Source organism: Bubalus kerabau, chromosome 12 (genome assembly GCF_029407905.1).
Source record: "Bubalus kerabau isolate K-KA32 ecotype Philippines breed swamp buffalo chromosome 12, PCC_UOA_SB_1v2, whole genome shotgun sequence".
In the NCBI taxonomy this organism is placed as follows: Eukaryota; Metazoa; Chordata; class Mammalia; order Artiodactyla; family Bovidae; genus Bubalus; species Bubalus kerabau.
Window position 1 is genome coordinate 70,010,353 of NC_073635.1, and position 21,491 is coordinate 70,031,843.

A 21,491-nucleotide genomic window follows, 5' to 3' on the forward strand; every position below is an offset into this window, starting at 1 on the left:
CAGGGCACAAGCCAAAGCTCTAGGACCCTAGATATGCATGGGCAATGAAAGAAAAAACCACATAGCTGGTCTTGAGTAGAGATTCAGTGTAACAAGGTTTGAGTAGAGACCTACCTAAAGTATGTAACACAGCCTATGTTTTAGCAACAAGCACAAAATATGTAAATATGTTTGCATTAAATGTAGAGAGGTTCATTTGCCACACAAATCAGCTCTTAAATCATTCTGCAAAGTAAGCATACATTTATATTTCCACACTCATACAAAATTGGAATAAAATTATATTCAGATATACCCTGGAAGAAAAATATCAGTAAAGTTTTTTGCACAAAATGGATCGATATGCACAGAGATTTTCTTCCAAGCAATTCAAATATTAAAAGTAATCAGGCATTGGCAGGGGATGGATACATGTATGTGTGTGGCTGAATTCCTTCACTGTTCACCTGAAATTATCACAACACTGTTAATTGGTTATATCCCAATACAAAATGTTTTTGATGTTAAAAAAAATAAAATTAAAAAAAAGTAATCAAGCATTAAGTACAATAACAAGACATATTTACAAGTTCCTTCACTATTCACTTGAAATCATCACAACATTGTTAATTGGCTATTTCCCAATACAAAATGTTTTTGGTATTAAAATGAATTAAATTTTAAAAAAAGGAATCAGGCGTTAATTAAGTACAATAACAAGACACACTTACTGAAAAGTCTGGTGTCTGACCTACCTATTGGATTTCTATCGAAGAACAATACCGGAGCTCTCAAAATGGACTCGAACATTTGATTGTGCAAAGTTTGTGAAGAACTAACAAGGACAAAGAATACCAAGAGAGATCTGACGATGCCAAACAGGACAGTGGATGCAGTTAACCCTGAAATAAAGAAACATCATTAAGCCCAAGATCTCTGCCTTTGATACAAGAATGCTAAGCCATGCCAAGCAGCTTATAAAGATATTATATCCTTACCCCATCAAGTATCTGGATTCTAGAAGAGTTTAAGTCATTCACGACAGACATTTTAAAAAGAAGAAAACAAAATACACTGTTTTCCTCTCATTAAATATAAACTTCATGAGGGGGAAGGAAATGAAGTGTAAAATAAAATTTCATTCCAGTATAAGTTTCAGTAAAACTCAGAAAAAATTTTAAAAGTTGTTGGTCTTCCCTTCACATTTCAATTCTTAATAATTACAATGTCTCATAATCTAAAATGGTGAAAGGCTTTGGTATCGGCATGTTAATGAATAGGAAACACAAGAAATGATTTACTATCATGTCCTTATAGACAAACCCAAGTAGCTTTAAAGAGTATAAAAATACCACATAAATCTGCAAGCAAAAAATCTAACTGAACTGTAGGAAAATACAAATTATAAATGTAAATGAACATCAGTATTTAAATTACATTTTGTTAATAATAGAAATGAGGACCACTGTGCATATAAAAATTAGAATACCCTCCCAACATCTTTTGAATTCACAATGCTAAACAGAGGAGGGATAACTTCTGTAATAAATATTCCATTAAGTACTTTATTCCCTTCTGATGAGACACTTAAATTCTGAAATTTAAATTTCAGTATTTAAATTCTGAAAGCTATTCAAATTTCTGGGTTCCATCAACAGGCATTTGCCTTAGCCCACCATCCTATGAATATGTAACATAAACCCCCCCTTCCTCCTTCAAGCCCCCATAGTCCACCAATTCAGAAGGTAAAAAGCTAATGGTTTTAGAGTTCTTAGCAAGAGATCAACAAAATACATAGAAAATTTCAATGAGTGGGTTCTTACAAAGATAACTCACTCTATCTTTGCAGAAAGCTTGTATATTTCCTGTGTGAATATTTAAAATTTTAGATGAAGTTTTCCTTTTAAAAGTATGCAATGCCACGTATATTCTAGGCACTGGTGTGAAAACAAAGAGCTGTGCTGATATTAGTAGGCAAGCCAGATGTTAAATTGATCACACAGTTATGGACATAATAACACTGTGATCTCAAGAAAGGAGGAGAAGGAACCCTAATGCCAAGACACTGGATTTCTCCCTGCTTAGCTTCTGCCTTAATAAATTAGTAAAGCCCAAGAGATGAGCAGTCTGGAGAAGGAGAGTTTGCACACCTGCGAGGCAGTAATGCTTTTATTTGGGACCCTGGCTGCCAGAGGATTTCAACCAAGGTCAATAAAAGCCAAGTTTCATTCAGAAAGAATTGGAACAATCTGAACCATAAGGTGGGGATCTGTTTCTAATACCCTCACACATCCATAAAATGATATAAGATTTAGCTAAAGCAACCTATTAGAATAGACAATAGTCACATTTTTCCAGTGGCTGATTTTCTCAATATGCAATGCTGGTTTAACTTCCAAAATCCAGTACAGAGCAAATTAAGAGTCTTCATTCAACCTCTTTTCTTCTAGCAGATTTTTAAAATAATTATTCTAATTAATTCACAGAATAAATGCGGCTGGCTCAGAAACTTAATCTGTTAAGACATTACTGAATTACTCCTGGAAGCCCTAGTTGCTCACATGGGCTCATTGTAAGCGACTCAGACTCTCGGATAATAGACCAGATGACTCAACTTTACCTGAGTAAATTCCTAAATACCAGTTCAGATCGAGCTTCTCGGTTACATTTCCTTGTCCATTAACAGTGACATTTAGGGCACTCTGTTGATTGGCCCTAGGGAACAGGGAAGAAAAAAAGATTACACGATAGATACAATTAGGTAAATACAAAAAAAAAAAAAAAAATCATCCTTGATTTGTGAAGTCACTCAGTCGTGTCCAACTCTGCGACCCCATGGACCGTAGCCTACCAGGCTCCTCCCTCCATGGGATTCTCCAGGCAAGAGTACTGGAGTGGGTTGCCATTTCCTTCTCCAGTGGATCTTCTGACCCAGGGATCGAACCTGGGTCTCCCGCATTCCAGGCAAATCCTTGATTTAGGAGACATGATATATGCTGCAAAATGTTTCCCAGCTCACAGGGCCCTGTGTTTCTCTACTGTAAAAAAAATTTCAATTTGAATCACGACTTTCAGCTCTCTGAACTGTCTGTGAGGAAGCTGCTAAGGATCACAGGAGGTTCACACGCCACCAGCAGGATCTTTACTTTTTCTTCAGGGAAACTACGTGAGGGTCAGTCAGAAGGGGAGGCTAAACAAGCCCGCCTCCCCTGCTGACTCTGTGGAAAAGTGAGGTTCGTGTAGATTTCACAGCACTTTGGGTCAGACCAGAAATCACTTACCAGTATGAAAGCCACCAATCCTGCAGGACGTAGGAAACCTGGAGCAGGAAACAACAGTCACTCACACACTGACATCACTGAGCCTCACACCCTGCTCACTAGGATGGGGGACGGAAAGGCTCCAGAATACGGAGACAGTCCTTCCAGCTCAGGTCGGTGCCAAGCCCCACACCCCAGATGACCACAGGTCAGAGGAGGGCATGCTACATTTTAATATCTCTAAAAGACACTGTTTATTTCTAGAACCTCTCTGTCATGTACACACACCACCACCAAGCTTCACTTATTTTGCTATGCACATATGACACTTTTCAATGCAAATTCCAGTGGACTGCAAAACACAGTGTTTATATACATGTCACGATTTTTCATAGGATAAAAGCTTGATAGGTAATGTGATGGCCAGTTTTCTGTGTCAATTTGGCCATACCAGTCTCCACTGATTCAACACAACACTAGTCCAGATGTTACTGTGAAGGTATTTTGTGGGTGTGGTTCACATCCATCATCAGAACTTACAGGAGATCACCCTGAACACTGTGGTGGCCTCGTCCAGTCGGACGAAGATCTTAAGAGCAAACCCTGAGGCTTCTTGGAGGAGGAAGAAATTCTGCCTCAAGACAGCAGGTTCAGCTCCTGCCTGAGGTTCCAGTCTGCAGGCCTGCCTTTCTAATTTCAGATTCACTCAGACAGATCCCACAACCTCATGAGCCAGTTATTTGAAAGAAAGCTCTTAATTCACATATTAAAAAACAATAATAATACAGTAAGGTAAACACAGTATAAATAGTATTAAAAATATCAACATTAGGGCACAAATCAAAATAAAAATTGTTCCTTTGCAGCTTATTTTATTTTTGTTTAATTAAATAAACAAGAGGGTTTTTTCCCATGGAAAAAAAAAAAAATAAAAATCCTTACTTACCTGAGTTGCAAGGTTTACTAGAATGAGGAAAATGATGATAAACCAGTGAGCACCGGCTGTGAAGTAATTCTTATAAGCCTTAAAACCAACTTTTCCTTCCGAACGGGACTCCTCAGTTAGGGTAACCTGTATATTTTCGGTCTTGGAAGAAAAGGCAGAGAGAGACAAAAATTTAAATAATGAACCCTAAATCAACAATAACCTCCACTCCAAAGCTGCAGTGAAATAGACACAACTCATATGCTGGTAGGAGGGCAAGATCCTACAGAGAGAGAAGAATGTGGAAACACTGAGCCAAACCATGTATGCATTTACCCAGCCATGCCAATTCTAGAAATCGATCAGAAATAAGGAAATGTCATCTGCAAAATGTTACTCCTTTTCAGGTGCCTTTGCTTAAATAAACAGCATGATTAACTGCACACGTACAAAGTACCTGATTAAAGCATAAATGTAGATGCTTTCTCCAAAATAATACATGAAATGATATATAACCAAAGTATCCATGTAATTTATTTGTGCCCCTCAGTGACGACAGAGTGGTTCCTGAATGTGGAAGTTGAGGGACTAATCTGAATACTCATCAGAATCATCCCAGAATCCCAGGTATGGACAATGAGAGTCTGGATACTGAGAAAACTGCTAGATGATTTTAAAGGAGACCTAGTGCATTTGTCCATTTTTGTCTGTAGGATTTAGGATATATTAAACAGTCACATGGGCCAAAGGTTTGCTGCCTACTGTATATGCGAGATGACAACAAATGATTCCACATCTTGAAAAATAAGAAAGGAAGATGGGAACACATTCCAAAGTGTCTGCTGTGTGTTGGGTGCTTTGCACCTTGGTGACAGAGGTGTCCTGTCACAGACCATCTGATGATGAAGCAAAACAATACCAGTCACCTGCAATGTCAGAATATTCCAACACAAAGCAAAAGCAGCTGTTTTAATGGAAGTCATAGCAGGCTAGGAATGAGGGATTCTTCAAATAACCATCTGGATGAATAAGGGAAGCCAGGGTCCACAAGAGCACATACAATTAACTATGGTAACAAGAGTTCCACTGTCAATCCCACATACATCATGCAAGTCATGGCAGTACAACCAGGACTTGTCTCCATCCTACGCCAAAAGGAGAAGCCGAATCAGGCTGGCTCCCCGCATGCTGTTTTAGTTCTATCAATTTCATGGAACAAAGCTGTGGAAATTTGGTGTCTTCTTTGGAACAAAGAGATGTCATAAACAGAGCAGACTGAAGGTCCATGAGGCCACCAAGAGCAACAGACCCGGGCATGCTTCAGGATGAGAAACTCACGTCTTGGCCCTCTGGAGTGGCCTCTTTCAAGGAGGGTCTGGAAGACTGTTGAGACCAAACCGAAGACTCGGAAAAGGTGCGATTCCTCAAGGGGGGACTTCCTGGAACCGGAGATGGTTCAGCCTCCTCATTCTCCTTCTTTAAAAGGGAACCAAAATCTATCCCGGATTTCAGGAACTCAGTGTAAGTCCCCTTTTGCACCATTTGGCCCTAAAACAGCAATAAAGAATTTGAGAGTTTGTTGTTAAGGTGTCAAATCATTTATGATATCTATCTTCTTTGTGAATTGTACCTTCTATCATTAAAAATATTCATTTCTGTTTCATTTCAAACAAATAATTTAAAAAAATGAGACGAATGGATTTTCATTTGATAATACTAACCAATCGTGCATACATGCATGTTATACATGCTAAAGCACTTTAATCGTGTCCAACTCTTTGCTACCCTATGAACTGTATAGCCTGCCAGGCTCCTCTGTCCATGGGATTCTCCAGGCAAGAATACTGGAGTGGGTTGCTGTTTCCTCCTCCAGGGGATCTTTTCCACCCAGGAATCAAACTTGCGTCTCTTATGTCTCCTGCATTGGCAGGCAGGTTCTTTATGACTAGCGCCACCTAGGAAGCTAATGGTAAACACTAATCAAGAGAAGTAAACTGATATTAAATTATGATGTTTGTAAGAAAATGATCTTGAGGTCTGAATTTCTGGTGGACAAATCTAGTTCAGTTCAAGTAGAACAGAAGTGAGCACTGTGGTCTCTGCCAAACCCTGTGTAAGGTTTGGGGACGAGAAAGAAATGTGTGCTCATGTGTTAAAGATGGAGTCCATTGGGCACTTAGGAAAGCAAGAAATAACAGAGTTTGGTGGGAGGATCAGCACAATCTCTTAAGACAACATGGAAAGTTAGAGAAGCCTCATAAGACAAGCAGAAATTTTTAAAAAGTCCACTAGGGAGGATATTCCGTAAAAGAAATTTGTTGACACAGAGGTGGGCACTGGCACACCTGTGTAGGTAAGGGTCACCAGACAAGTCTTTGCTGTCCACTGCCACAGTACCACATGTCTGTCTAGGACAGGGCCTGAAGAAACTGACCCTGCACAGAGAACCCAAGAGATATGACTTCATAGTCTTTAACACCTGCCCACAAACTCAGGAAGTTCGACTGAAAATTCAGAAATTCCCCCAGAAAAACTACCTAAGAAAGGAGGTCATAAGACCAGGATGCTCTAATGCCTTGGTATGCCACAATCAAAAACCTAAGCCAGAAGCAAAGCACTTAAATCCAAGGATAACATAGGCACAACCCATCACCAGCGGCCAGTCTTCCCCAAATTAGGCAACTGCTTAAGCTACAGCCAGTCGACTCATCTTCTTCGAACACTGTGTGACACATCATTGCAGCGTCCCTCATTTACAAACTTACATAAAATAAGCTGCAGAAGATTTCTACTTTTTCACCATATGAAACAAGACTCAGCTGATTCACTCAGTGGTGAACAAAATATGAGGAAAAATCCCAGGATGCAAACGAAACAAAGGAAGACAGCTCTAGTTAAGGCAAGTCAGGTGGCCCAGCATCCTGGCTAGGAAGCCCCTCTTCGGGAGAAACCCAGTGAAGCCTTTGGGGACCATTTGATACTGCAGAACAAGGAAATGATTCAGGATATACTGTACATCTTGTCCTCACCTGGGAAACAAAGTGCATTTACCTTATTTAAGGAAAGTTGCATGCAACTTTCTACTTAGTAAGATGCATTCAGAAACCACTCGTGGCACAAAGACAGCAATTTTACTTAACAACCAAGTATTAACAATTCCGGAGGGCAGCCATCCCCTCTCTGCTGTGAGGGAGGAATCAGAACAACTATAAGGATGGTCCCCAACTCATCCAGGTGTGCTCACCAGGAGACAACTGGTCATTCTGACAGTATTGAGTTGGCCAGAAAGTTCACTTGATGAGTGAACATATTCTTCAATCAAGTTCTTGGTGACAATGAAAAATAAGTCTTTTCTTGTTGCCAACTCAATACTAAACCTGAGGTTGTCTTCTCAAAACAAGCCCCACGTAGGCAGGGCTTATTCTCCTTCTGCACAGGCTCCCACATGTATCAGACACAGAAAGAGATATGGGTCATAAGAAAAAGGCAAAAAACTGAAAGTTAAGAGGGCTTTGCCACAAATCCAAGCAGACTGACCTGCAGGGCAGCCTGACCTTCAACACACCGCAGTGCTAGCAATTCCAGAGACTTCTAGAAATTACTTACATCTTTTAATATCAGAATCTGACTTGCAGCTTTCAGGTACTGCAACTGATGAGTCACTAAGATTCTGATCTTCTCGTGCAAGGCTTGACAAATACACCTACAGATGGAAAAGGGACAGAATGCAAACACACATTAGTGGAAGTCAGCCAAACTGCAAGCATACATTTTGAAAACATAATGAGACAAAGACAAGACAGCAAAGATATGTAGTTCAAATACCAATATGAATAAAAATACAAATTAAATACAAATTGATGAATTCAGCTAGGACCTCAAATTATTCAGCAACAAGTCTGAATCAAGCTCCAATAAAAAAAAGGAAAATTCTAAAAACCAGTCTAGCGAAACATGCATCAGCATGTTAAGTTGTTTTTCCTAAAACTGATCTTAACAATTATTTACATATTTCATGACGAAAAACAATGGAGCGATACTGACATTTCAAAAGTTGGCTAAATTAAAATACTAATTATTTTATTGTTATGTTGAGAATGAGAGAACAGTGATTGATGTCACAGAAATACACATACATTTTCCTTAGTTTCTTAAATGTTGCTTTATGATGTACATATTAACCACACTAAAAGAGTCATATTTTGTCAATAACCTTAGCCATACTCCCTTCCATAGACATATCTTCCTAAGTAACATTAGATGGAAAATGAATGCAAGTGTGGCCTTTATTAGTCTCTACAACATTCCCAGTGCCGTCCAGGAAGTAAATCTTACTTCGTGTGCACTGAAAATTCTGTCAATGTGAAAACGAAAAATTACAGGGCTCCAGTGACAACGGCAGGGGTCCAGACAGGTACTCTGGGAGCCTGAGGCCCTTGCAGAGCAAATCTCAGGATCCTGGGCCAGAGCTCAGCCTGTGAGTGAGTCAGATGGAGAGTCTGGAGGCCGCAGACTGCAGCTCAGTCCCTCTCATGAGCCTGACAACTAAACCTCACTTTCTTCATCTCAAAACAACGCCAATGACAACCCACCCATATGTTCTAAAAAATCAAACCACCAATCCGCTCAGTAAATGTCAGACCCCTTCCCTACTCCTCTCTAACCACGAGCTGTCATGTGCTTCGGACACAGGACAGAAAAGTCCTAAGGGGACACTGGGTCTGTGGTCAGAAGACTGGGGATATAGACACATATGCCATCGCTTCATCAAGTTCAAAAAGATTCATTTTTACCTTCTGACAGGTCTTAGTTCAGCTTTTGTGCTAAATTTCTTGACCAAGCATACCTTTTCAGTTTTCAATGGAATTTTTTGCTACATTCAAAAATTACCTGCTATTAACCATTGAAGGCAGATGGGCTGGTAGGTCCAAGATGGCACTAACCACAAGTTTTAAAAGGTTTCCTTTCTGACATTCCATCACAGATGAGGTAATATAAATAAGCACAATAAATTGATCAGTTTTAATGGCTAGGAAGAGTTTTATTCTGAATCTCTAGAAAAATAATCTTCCAAGTTTTGAAGAGTAAAGATTTCTAAGACATACCATAAAAATTGACTCAGCAATGAATTGTTTAAAATTATTCCTATACGAGAGCTGTGTTAAGAAGGGACAAATCTCATAGAATAGATCAAATATGAACAAAAAAAGAGTCCCTATCTTCATTCATACAATCAACAAACTTTGGTGAGGTACCAGGCACTGTCCCAAAAGCCATGGATACACCCACAGGTCAAGACAGCAAAGAATTCTCTGCATTGCGCACAGGGGGACACTGAACGCGTACAGGAAATGCCTATGGGGCTGTGATGTGTGCTCTGAGGGAAAGCAAGAGGGACTGCTGTCTTAGACGGGGAAACAAGGGAGCCCTGAGACTGTCTGGGGAAACATCCTGGAAGAAGACACAGCAGGTGCAGGGGTTCTGGGACTGAACACGCAGGGCTGAGGTGCCTTCCTGCATTCACAGCGTATGGAGGGTGGGGGGACTCATAAATGGTCAAGGGCACCCACTGAGGGCTGTGGGAAGCCAGGGGGCACGGGTGCCCCCTTGAGGAGCGGGAGGGAACGGCAGGGCCCACCTTTCTGTGTTCTGGGGCACTGCTCCTGGCTCTGGGACAGAGGGACCAGTGTGAAGAGACAGACAGGGGTGAGAAAGGACCCCACAGAGCCAGCACAGCTGGACACCGAGTGGGTGTGGGGAAGAGCTGGAAAGGCTGAGGTGGGCAGACGGCAAAGAAGCCTGTTCTCTGTTTGAGGACCTGGAGCTGATTCCTGAACGGGATGAGGTGGGGGTGGGGTTGTCTGAGAAGGGCTGGAGGGGGAGGGTGAGCTGTGTAGACAGTAGCATGAGAATCCGATCAGGACAGACATGAAGACCTGATGACACAGGAGGCAGCGGTCTGGCAATGTGGGGTTGAAACACATCAGGAGCCACAGCGGACACAGCTAGGACTTCATCAGTTCATCTAAGGCCCCTCACCTTCTGTAGCTGATAGAACCCACAATGCTCACAGCATAAAGTTGTAAAACTCATGAACCTGAATCACCTTGGATATAGATTCAAGACTAGAGGAAACTGTTAATGGCAAGCAGAAGTGTGAGTCACTCACTTTTAATAGAAAACACTCCCCATTACTAAGCTCTGACACGACCACCATCTCTCATAGCATGTTGTTCCATCCAATTTTCTAACTCGTTGAGAACATCCTCAGTTGCTGCTGAATGATTTCCTAAATTGCATTCGTGCTCCCTGCCCTAAGTTTCCCCAGAGAATGTGGTTCTGATTGGCAAACAACAATCCAAACAAGCTTGCTTCTATCAAGTGTACATCCAAGGTCATTAAACCCAAGAGCTATAAAAAAAAACTGCTCTGTTTGAAGGAGAACTTTTGAGAACTTCTGTGTAAGGACAAGAGAAATGAACAGGCTGAACTTCCAATGCTTCCAGGAGTGAGGAATGGCAAATGCAGCTTACAGCACTCACACCCTGTTACCAAACCCATGACAAGGCACTTCTCTATCAGGTCACAATCAGGAGGGGGTGGGAAAGCCGGATGAGACCACACAGCTGGAAGCAATGCCACAGTCCCTGCTCTCCTGTTCGGAACAATTTAATGCTTCTTTGCACTTGTTATCGCGGTGGTGGTGGTGGTTTAGTCGCTAAGTCATGTTTGACTCTTGCGACCCCATGGACTGTAGCCTGCCAGGCTCCTCTGTCCATGGGATTCTCCAGGCAAGAATACTGGAGTGGGTTGCCGTTTCCTTCTCCAAGGGATCTTCCCAAGCCACGGATCGAACCTGGGCCTCCTGCATTGCAGGTGGATTCTCTACTGACTACAAGGGAAGTCCCTTTTTATTGTGGTAAATAAAACATATCATTACATAACATGAAATTTACCACTTTGCCTATGTGTAAGCATACAGCTCAGTGGTATTAAGCCCATTCACACTGCTCTGTAACCATCACCACCATCTGTCTCCAGAGTGTTTTCATCACCCCAAACTAAGCACAAGTTACACACAGACTTTGGCAGAACCCGCCCCCGATCCTGCTTAGTGGATGTGGAATCCCAGGTCCTCGTATCCAGAGCTCAGCGCTCCTCACACGTCTCTCTCTCTCTCACACATGTGCAGACTCTGCTGAAGCCTCTCTACTTTGCAGTTGTGGCTCTGCTGTAAATCAATCATTTCCCCTCCAATTCAAATGCGGACACCTGAGAATTTGGTGATAAGGCCTTTAAAGACATAATTGTTACCCCTAACGACATTAGGTCTAATCCAATCTGACTTGTATCTCCAGAAGCAAAGGAGCCTAACACAGAAGGGCAGGGCCCGTGAACAGAAGAAAGCCCACGTGAGGAAACTGGAAGGAAGATGCTATCGGAGGCCAAGGAGACAGGTTCCTTAGAGGCAGGAATGAGAGCTGAGCATCCAAGTCTCCTTTTTCTGCCCAGTGTGGGTCCTTTCCGTCTCCTGGCACACTGTCCTCCTTGTAAACTAAGAGGTTTTGTGCAGTAACATCTGTAAGGGCATTGATCTCCGTGCACACAGCAGGGTGTTAATAAGTGCAGCTGGAAGGCTCATTGGCTTTAATAAGGTGAACAGCAGCAAGGGAACTAACTAACCGTGGGGGAGATGCAGATACTATTTCAGAAAAAGCGAGTTCATGAGGCTTTCAAAGAGTTCAGTCTAAACTCCACCAGAGGCCTCGGTTAGCATGACTTAGACACATTATACACAGAAAAACATCAGAGTTGTTCTACTTCAGAGGTTCAGTGGCCAAACAAGAGCAACAAACTCAACAACAAACAAGAACAACAAATTTCAGAAACACAACATGAGAGTCAGGAGTTCAGCCAGATTCTAGATACCTAGTTTCACAATCAAGTTACACATACATTGTGGATTTAAGTAAAAACTCTAGTAAGAATCCATGAAGCAATGTTCAATGACTGAAGACATGCTGAGGTGCAACAAATCATTCTCAGATTCTATACCTTATTCAGAATTTCTGAACCTACAGAATAATAGGCATCAACAAGGTCTTTCCACAGAAGCCCTATGTCAGTACTAAAAACATTACTTCTAACATGTCTTAAAAAAAAAAGATGAAGGAAAAGGATAGGCAGCCAAGTACCAGATTTCTGAGTCCCACTCTCCGATTTAAAAACTGTAAATCTTCCTTCTTATTTCTGGGGTCTGGATCCATCCACAGTGTCCAGTTATCAACTGCAAGTAGCAGGAGGAAATCAGTCATCCATACCTCACTCCCTAAGGACAGACTCCACTCTCCTCCACACCCTGGAAGCACTTTCTGTATTTTCCTATCTTGACCTCATCATGATCAAAATTTCTCTACGATGGAATTTCTCTTCTGTAGAATGAAAGGAAGGGAGAGAGAGACACCAGGGCAGAGCCAGCTGAGTCTCTTGAAGCACAAAGGCTTTCCTGAGCTCTTTTCCCTGATCTTTAATCGGTTCGTGGAAAGCAGAAGTAATAGGAAACAGGAGCAAACTCACAGTTCAAACAAGTGCCTGCTGACTTCTGCGTCCACAGCGCTGAGTGGATCGTCTAGGAGGTAGATGTCTGCATCCTGATACACAGCTCTAGAAAACATAGAGAGACATCAGGACAAAATACTTCACACTCCCTGGGTCTTATCTCTGAATCACAATGGTGTCCAACAACTCCATGTTCATTCCAGGAGCCCAGGGAAGGGACCAAGACCCTGCTTCACACAGGCCCACCCGGTGAGGGGGGTCTGCATGCTCACGTGCACTAGGAGTCGCAGAGGAGGAGGGGCAGGATGGCAACTGAAACCCCATTTACCTTGCAAGATTGACCCGGGCTTTCTGCCCTCCACTCAGTGTGGTTCCCCGGTCTCCTATCATAGTTAGATCTCCATCCTCCAGAAGCTGTAAATCCTACATGGAGACAGAAAATGGAAAAAAGAAAAAGATTTAAAATGTGTTCTCCTCCTGCCATCCTAACCTTTCAACCTTAGCTCTACATATAAGTATTTTATGAACAGCAATGCGTATATTTCATAATGACTGAATTGTAATATTGAATATTAAAAAAACCTCATTTGTTCTGATTTCATAGGTTTTCACTGCATTTATGAATTTGACCATGATAACAAGGAAGTATTTATTGAGGATTGATTATACTCCAGGCATTATTCTCAGCACAGTGAATTCAGGGATGAGGAAACAAAGTCCCTCGAGTTTTTTTCCATGGTATGAGACAGACGATATGGAAAATGAACCTGCGTGCAAGTACTGAGGATAAGAAAGAAAAGGAAGCCAGCTCAGGGCAACAGAGAGTAAAGGAGGGAAGTTGAGTCCACACTGAGGTCAGGAGGGCACGGCTCACAGAGTGGGTGTGAGCAGATCAGTGGGGGCGGGGAGGGGGACTTACATAGACTGCCTGTAACTCAAGTGATGCTGCCATAGCGAGCAGAGTTCATAGAGTTTGTTATCCACTAAACCTCTCAGGCATCATCCTAGGATGCACAGCAGCACTTTTCTGCAAATGAAGCTGGAGCTTCTCTGTACTTTAGCAAATTTGGGAAGAACAGAAATGGCACAGTGAAGCCTCCAGGATAAGCAGCTTTCTGACCTTCTAAGTCTCAACTTCTTCTACAAAATGTGCTGCAGAAACAAGAGTCACTAAACTCAAGGATGCTGTGAGGGTGTATGAACACCCTCCATGAATGGAAAAAGGACATGGACTGATTATAACTTGCTACTGGTGAATGAGGCTTACTTTCTCATCAAACCAACACTGGGACCCCATTCATCGTGTGGATCACAGCATGTAAGGCACATGACCACAAGGAGAAGAAAGAGACTGTCTCCATCATCACCCTCCCTGAAAGCCACAGGCGCGCACACACACACACACACAGGTTCCCTGCTCACTGGAAGCTTAACAGGGGTGCATCCAATGAAAGGCAGCAATTGCTCTGTTGTGAAAATTCATCATTATTTTACTTTAATTCTTGCTTTTGATTTTCTGGAGATACAGTAAGCCAGTTTAAGATACATTCCCAACCCTAAACACACACAAATAGTTTACTTGGTCTCGGTTTTACTGGTGACAGCCCCTGAAAACTCTTTCAGTTTTTAATGCCTAGATTTTATGTTGCTTTGGTTTCCTTCACAAAACAGCACCATGCTGTAGCACGGCAATGTCAACCATGCTCTGGAAAAGGCACTTAAGTCCACTCTTCCATTTAGCACAGCTGGGCCCCAAGAAACAGGCTCTCTCTGAGTCCGGGAGCAGGACTCCGAATATGCTGTTGACTCTGCAAACTATTTATGGGCCAGCCACAAATGGGAAAAGCATTTCGCAGGATTTGAAGTAAAAATCCAAGTCAGCCTAATTTTCCAGCCACCATTTTCTGATTAGGTAAAAGCGGAAAAAGTCTGAGTTCAGCATATAATACAATGCCTCCCACGGACAAGAAAGTTTTTATTTATTTTTTTTTAAAACCAATTCCCAATGAAGAGCAGACACACAAACTACAGGGAAACTAGGAAATGGCTCGCTGGTTTGATGCCATCAGCCCGGAGCACATGGAGAGCCCTTCAGAGATGCTGGCTTCTTGGTGTAGAAACAGCACAGAGCAGACTGTTGAGTTTCTGTCAGAGGAAGGCTGGATTCCTGAGTCAAAGCAGGAGGACCCTGACTTTCATCACACCTGTAACTCCATTTCACCCATGGCAGAGCACTATGATTTCCTTTAAAGACAATGAAACTGGGGCCTTGTTAGGTTCAGAAAAGAAGCCAAAGTCACAGAGAAACAAACTCAATCCCCGAGCCTCATTACTCCTAAGCCTTGTCGTTTAAGCTCAACCCCTCCAGCTGACCAAACATTATTGGCTTATTCCCTGAACTGTGTTGTGTAACTCACTATACTGTCACTTTGAATACGGCATCAGCTTAATTCCATGTTGCCAAATGTGATTACTTCATGTTTTATTACAGAAATGTTTGCAGCTCAATGAACTTAAAACACTTGCTTCAATTAGATCTAGTTATCATGTGTCTAGTTGTTATTAATGCATGTGATACACGAAATGCTCCTTTTTCCTGTTTTATCTTCCAGGTGTGGAGGAGGGGGGGTCACCTGTTAGAAATATTTTTTTGTCTGTATGTATGTATTTAGTTTGTATGCATGTATTTACAGAAAACCTGGTAGGTTTCCATTTTACAAAAGTTGCCACGTTTACTGCAATAAACCCATACCTCCCTCATTTTACAAGCAAGGAAACAGACACCTCAAATTACAATCCAAGATGACGGTCTCCAGAGGACACACTTTTTTTTTTCCCTACTACACATGCAATCTGTCTCTACGAGTAAAAATACCCCCATGGCACCTCTACTGTCTGTGACTGTCTTATGTCCATCCATTGAAACGTGGATTCCAAAAGGAGATAAGCAGAGGCTGCAAAAATGCATTAAGTGGTTCCCAGGTGTCATGCAGACCTGGCTGACCCCTTGGTAATCAGAGTCATAGCTGACATTTCAGAGCAGCAGCAAAACCTCTTGGAAACACTCTGACCCAACGTCCTCGTTTTGCAGCAGTAATGTGAGATGCCCAGACAGGTAACAGGACGTGTCCAAAGGGACAGGAGCCAAGTGACAAAATCGGGGGAGGGACTTGGCTCCCTTCCTGCCAAGGAGGGAATGGGCATGAGGGGCCCTGCCTCTATGCTCTGACCACGCAGAGAAAAGGAGGGCAGCTGAATGTTTATAAATGTCACATCACATACCGTCACTGGGCAGCGCAGTTCTGCAGGGCTCCTTCCCACCAGAGTCTGTTACTCATGCAGCCCCGAGGGTGTGTGAAGCCCCAGGACACTACCCCACATTACTGGTCCAATCACCCCAAAAGGCTGCCGCAAAGCACTGACCGTTGTGGATCTGAACCTGAACTGCAAATGCAGAGATGGGGTGTTTCATCTCTCTAAGCTTCAGTTTTATCAACAACATAGAAAACACTGGTAAAACATTAATAACTCATACGCCTTTTTATGTATGCTTGCATGGGAATGACAAAGATGATCTGGACATCAACTCTGAATAAATAGGAGCTTTGTTTTTACTGGGACTTTCCAGGTGTCTCAGTAGTAAAGAATCCGCCTGCCAATGCAGGAGACTCAAGATACGCAGGTTTGACCCCTAGGTTGGGAAGATCTCCTGGAGGAGGAAATGAAATCCTCCTCCAGTACTGTTGCCTAGAGAATCCCATGGACAGAGGAGCCTCGTGGGTACAGTTCACTGGGTCACAGTCAGGCATGACTGAGGAGAGTTAGCACGCACAGAGGTGTTCTTACTACTTTACATTTGCACTTACCCTTTCCTTATAATCTTTTTTTAAAAAGCTACCTCAATCCTGCCAACCCTACATCATTTCTGCAAATGAAAAGTCTATTTAAAACAACTCAGGAAAAAGAAATAGAAAAAAAAAGAACAAGCAAACAATTCTCTTATGTCCACAAAATCATCAAATGCTACTCTATGATGTTCAAGTCACTGTTCAAGCAGAATAACTATTTTCTCACAAGTCTTCACCCCCACACCTTTGAAAGGCTGTCCAGCCTTTTTCCTCACAGTATAAAAGAACAGTCGGATGTCCAGACTGCACTGAACTGACCCAGGGGGAGCCCTTTAATGCTATTATTCCCTGGTTTTTATAACCTAAGAAAATAACATAGCATCTAATCAGTATTTACCTTTTTTCCTTTCCTTCCATCAAATTATCAATATATTCTCCGACTAGGTAAGCCCAGTTTGCATAACTGATTCCCTAATTTTATTTACTAAATCTCCACGTACAGTAAAATGTTTAAATTTCCATTTTCTGTGAAACACAATACTGTGCCTGAAAACAATCTCTCCTCCAGTGAAAATAGGCTGTAATTAAGAAGAAATGTTAAAGGAGTCGTTTTTCTTTAATTACTAAGGAAAAGCAAAGTGGAGAGGAAAACCTAGAGACAGAAAGGGACCAAGGAGGCATCAACCAAGTGCAGGAGGCAGATCTCATGAGGAGTGAAGGAGGTTTCTCAGTGAGATGATCAACAGCATGTAAGCACTGATGAGAGTGCTGATGACAGTCAGGAATTTGACTGTGATCATTATTTTTCAGGTGAAATAATGTGGTCTCTTTTCAGTCTCTGAGAGAAAAGCTAATGAAATTTTTACTGATAAACTAATCTGAGGTCTAGAATCTGCTCCAGAATAGTCTGGGGTGGGGGTGGGGCAGGCAGAGGGCAGGAGTGGAGATGCAGCAAGACTGGCCACCATCTGAACCGGGGTGAACCTGGGGGTGGGTACATGAGGGTTCATTACACGGCGCTATTTTTATAAAGTTTTGTAACTGTGCACTAAAAGAGAAGTAAAAGTGAATGAAACTGCAAAAGACGAAACAATCCCCACCCCAAAAAAAGGCATTCTGTGTCGTTACGACATCAGAATTCAAACAGTAGCATATGTGTGTGAATGTTCGTGAGAAAACCAGCTTCAAGTATTAAACAACACTAAAAGATCTTCTAACAGACCTTGTAGCTTAAACCAACATGATCGTCATTTGAAATCTGAGCATATGCAACTCAAAGTCATTACTCACCTTTTTCAAAGCACAAGCCTTTATTACTTTTTCATATCGTTCCTTTTCATATTTCTTCCCAAATAAAATGTTACTCCTCACAGTTCCTGAGAACACCCAGGGCTGCTGAGAAACATACGCGATCCTCCCGTGCACGCTGACCTGTCCCTGGTTCGGGGGCAGCTCCCCCAGCACAGCACTTAACAGTGACGACTGAAAGAGACGGGAACACACACGCGTGAACAGGGTGCACTCAGGACAGAACACACCCTGCAGCACAGCCGACCCCACCCTGGCGCTTGACAAATGATAGAACACTTTCATTTAGAACAGGATAAAGTACAGTTGTGGCAGTTGCAGGGAAAAAAAAAAAAAGAAAAGAAATAGCACTATTGGTCAATATAAACTAATGAATGAATATATTCAGTTGATAAGTAACATTATTATTAATATAATACTAAAACAACCTAAACAGGCTTCCCTGGTGGTTCAGACAGTAAAGAATCCACCTGCAAAGCAGGAGACCTGGGTTCCATGCCTGGGTAGGGAAGATCCCCTAGAGGAGGGCATGGCAACCCACTCCAGTATTCTTGCCTGGAGAATCCCCATGGACAGAGGAATCTGGCGGGATACCGTCCATGGGGTCACAAAGAGTCGGACACGACTGAGCGACTAAGCGCAGATAACAACCTAAACTGCCCAACAGTTTCTCCCAAATGAAATGCTAAACTCAGCAAAGACTAATTAAGAATGTTTAACATCCTTAACCAACAAAACAGCCTAGCAGGGTGCATGGTTCATGTATCTGATGTTTAATTCAGCTGTCCCTGCATCCCAGGCATCCTTTACTTATCAAATATTTGTTCTTAACAAGCTTTCTGTGACTAACGTATCCAAAGATGATCATTTTTTAAAAAAAAACCTCTGGAGTCATGTTTCAAAAAAGTCCATCGTATAGCACCTCATCACCCTCTCATGTACATACCCCTTATTTAGAACTCTGTATTTTGTTCTTTCAGACGACGTTCCTTCGTTTAAATCTTGTCTACCACACAGAAGTGGTGTGTCCAAGTCCACACATCACAACACTACCACACTGGGCTGAAATAATCTGTCTGCCCTGGAACCTGGTTGCCTCTGGAGGGCAGAGACGTTGGAGTCTTGCTCTCATCTGCACCTTTAGCTCCGGCACGTGGCTACACATTCACTACCCTGGGCACTGACGGGACCAAGTCACGTCACGTGAGGAAATGCTCAAAATTCCCAGAAGAGCAGCCTTTCCAACCTCCAGACTCCCTGGAGGGACAACCATCAGAAAAAGAAGACCCCTCTATCTCATTCTGTCCTGAACAGCCGTCAGAACAATAATTTCCTTCACTGACACGTCAAAAGCCTGACAAGCAGTTTCCAAATGTGCAACGTGAAGCCCCAAGAAGGAAAGCACAGTGTGTATTTATCCAGATTCATCTGGCCACAAAACCTTCTTGAAAAACTAATGTTCCATGGAACACACCTAGAGAAACACTGTTCTAGACACCCTCAATTCAAAGTGAATTATACACAGCTCTGGGCTCCCTCTGAGAATTTAACAGGGGCTGTGGCGTTGCATCAGGCTGACAAAAGGCGTGACAACTTACCTTTCCTGCTCCCACAGGTCCAACCACAGCTAACAGTTCACCAGGTCTGACAGTAAAGGAAAGGCCTTGTAGGGTTGGGGTGTCTGATGCCTGCAAATATACGTTTAGAAAACTTTGTTCATCTCATTAAAATAACACAAGGAACTCTGAAAAGTGGAGAAAATAATATATCATTGATATGCTAATATAATGCATATTTTCCTCCTTTCTGTTTTAAGATACTGAGCCCTGGGGACCTTTTATCCCAAAATATCTTTGAAACAGCTTTAGTTTGCCTTTAGGAAGGCTCCTTCTTTTTACCAGATTTCAATACGACACTGTTTCAGATACTCACAGGATTTAAGGACTGAAATGACAAGTCACATGTTCAATATGTACCTGCATGTTGCACACTAACTTACTACAATAATATACTTAAATGAATATTCAGTATGGGAGGTTTTTAAATCAATTGTGTATTTTCATTATAGCCCTTGGTTATGTCAACTTCAGTATTGTCCACAAGGTGGCAGAATACATACATATCATGCCTGCTCCTCTACTAATAATTTGATATCTCCTCTCACCTCTGTATTTTCACTTGGTAAAGAATGAGTCTTACTAATGCTCAGCAAGCAGCAGAGAATTTGATATGATATAGTTGCTCTTGGTAAATAAAGTCACATAAATGATAGTCAAGGCTCCAATTTAACCAGAGCTGTAGTTTCACACCAAAAACAAAACAAAACCAAAAAGAGGAGAGGATTAAGTATAACATCATGGGTCACTGATAATGCCTCAATTTTATACCTCTTACATGCTAAACAGAGAGAATAAAGTACTTCTACTGTAAAAGCAAAAACAAACCAGGGAGTTACGTGTGATGGTCAACAATCCAACACAAAGGAGAACAAAGTATTCATCATGCCAATCACAGGTCATGTTCATGAACAAACTTAAGGGTGTTATGTGCGTCATTACATATACTGTATTCTTTTTTTTTTATTTTACTGTATTCTTAACTGCTAATTTTTTTAAAAGTAGTTAAATGTCATTACGTAAAATGCCAAAAAGACTAATAAACGATGTTCTAAATGAAAAATTTCTCTGGAAAAAACTGAACCAATTATAGATACAGTCGCTTACTAAAAAAAAAAAAAAAATTATTTATAATCATCAAAATAACTATCCCTAGATTTTAAAAGAGACGTCTTTTCACTCCTCTCTTTTTAATTGACCCCTGGATTCCGTAATTATTTTTCACTCAGAAATACTTCATTATTTTCCTCTCACAACGGTTCGTGATTCCGTGGACAAAATACACAAGCATAGCTTCCTGTTGCAGCCCTTCAGTTGGGCAGGGCAAAAATCATGGACTTCCCTTCCCGTTGGGGCTTGAGGCTTTTCATTACTAAAATACTAGCCCCAGGTTTCATAGGAATTACAAAGCTATCAGTGAGAGGCTAGATCTTAATACATAAAAAACATTTTTAAAGCACCCTCCAATTCTTTATTCTTCTCTAACATTTAGGGCTTCTATTTTACTACTTTTCACTCAGCTAAGACTAAAAATAGTGAGCCACCTACAAACATCAGCTCCCTGTCACCAACCCTCACAGTTTGTCAGGGCGAGACACTGAATTCACTCCCAGTTCAGGCTTCAGGATAGGGCACTGCTCTGTTGTGCCCAGAAGGGGGCAGCACTGGACTGCTCACTGCTGCTGGGTCCCCTCCCCTCTTGGTTATCCTGGCTCAGGAGAGGCTGGGTCAATAAGCACCCTCAGCTGAGCCCCACTCCGGTTTCATGAATGAGACCTGGATCCTGAGATATTCCCCCACCTGCCCGGCTGGTTATGGCGGGGAGCATGTTACAAAGCTCATGTCTTCCTCCGGCCTCCCAGCCCAGCAGGGGTTTCATTCAGACTCAGCTTCTCTCTAAATCTCCAATGTCTGTGTCTCTCCCTGCTCCCAAGGGCTCTCTCACCTATGACCTAACCTGACAGCCCCTAATTACTAATGACCCCAGAAAGGGACA

At 42.1% G+C, this 21,491-nt stretch overlaps 1 protein-coding gene across 7 annotated transcripts in view; it reads right to left on the reverse strand.

Moving 5' to 3' along the window:
* Positions 1-21,491, reverse strand: part of LOC129624632 (ATP-binding cassette sub-family C member 4) — a 187,117-nt gene that overhangs the window by 89,028 nt on the left and 76,598 nt on the right. For all 7 annotated transcript variants that reach the window (XR_008701080.1, XM_055542787.1, XM_055542782.1 and 4 more), the window contains 10 exons: positions 19,478-19,567; positions 17,862-18,053; positions 13,052-13,146; positions 12,742-12,828; positions 7,771-7,867; positions 5,503-5,712; positions 4,186-4,326; positions 3,261-3,298; positions 2,600-2,694; positions 735-881 (listed from right to left, as the gene is read on the reverse strand). Coding sequence is in view for 6 of the 7 variants with exons in the window: in XM_055542787.1 (XP_055398762.1) it covers positions 735-881; positions 2,600-2,694; positions 3,261-3,298; positions 4,186-4,326; positions 5,503-5,712; positions 7,771-7,867; positions 12,742-12,828; positions 13,052-13,146; positions 17,862-18,053; positions 19,478-19,567 (1,192 nt within the window). In the remaining variant the exon portion in view is untranslated. The remainder of the gene's footprint in view (positions 1-734; positions 882-2,599; positions 2,695-3,260; positions 3,299-4,185; positions 4,327-5,502; positions 5,713-7,770; positions 7,868-12,741; positions 12,829-13,051; positions 13,147-17,861; positions 18,054-19,477; positions 19,568-21,491) is intronic.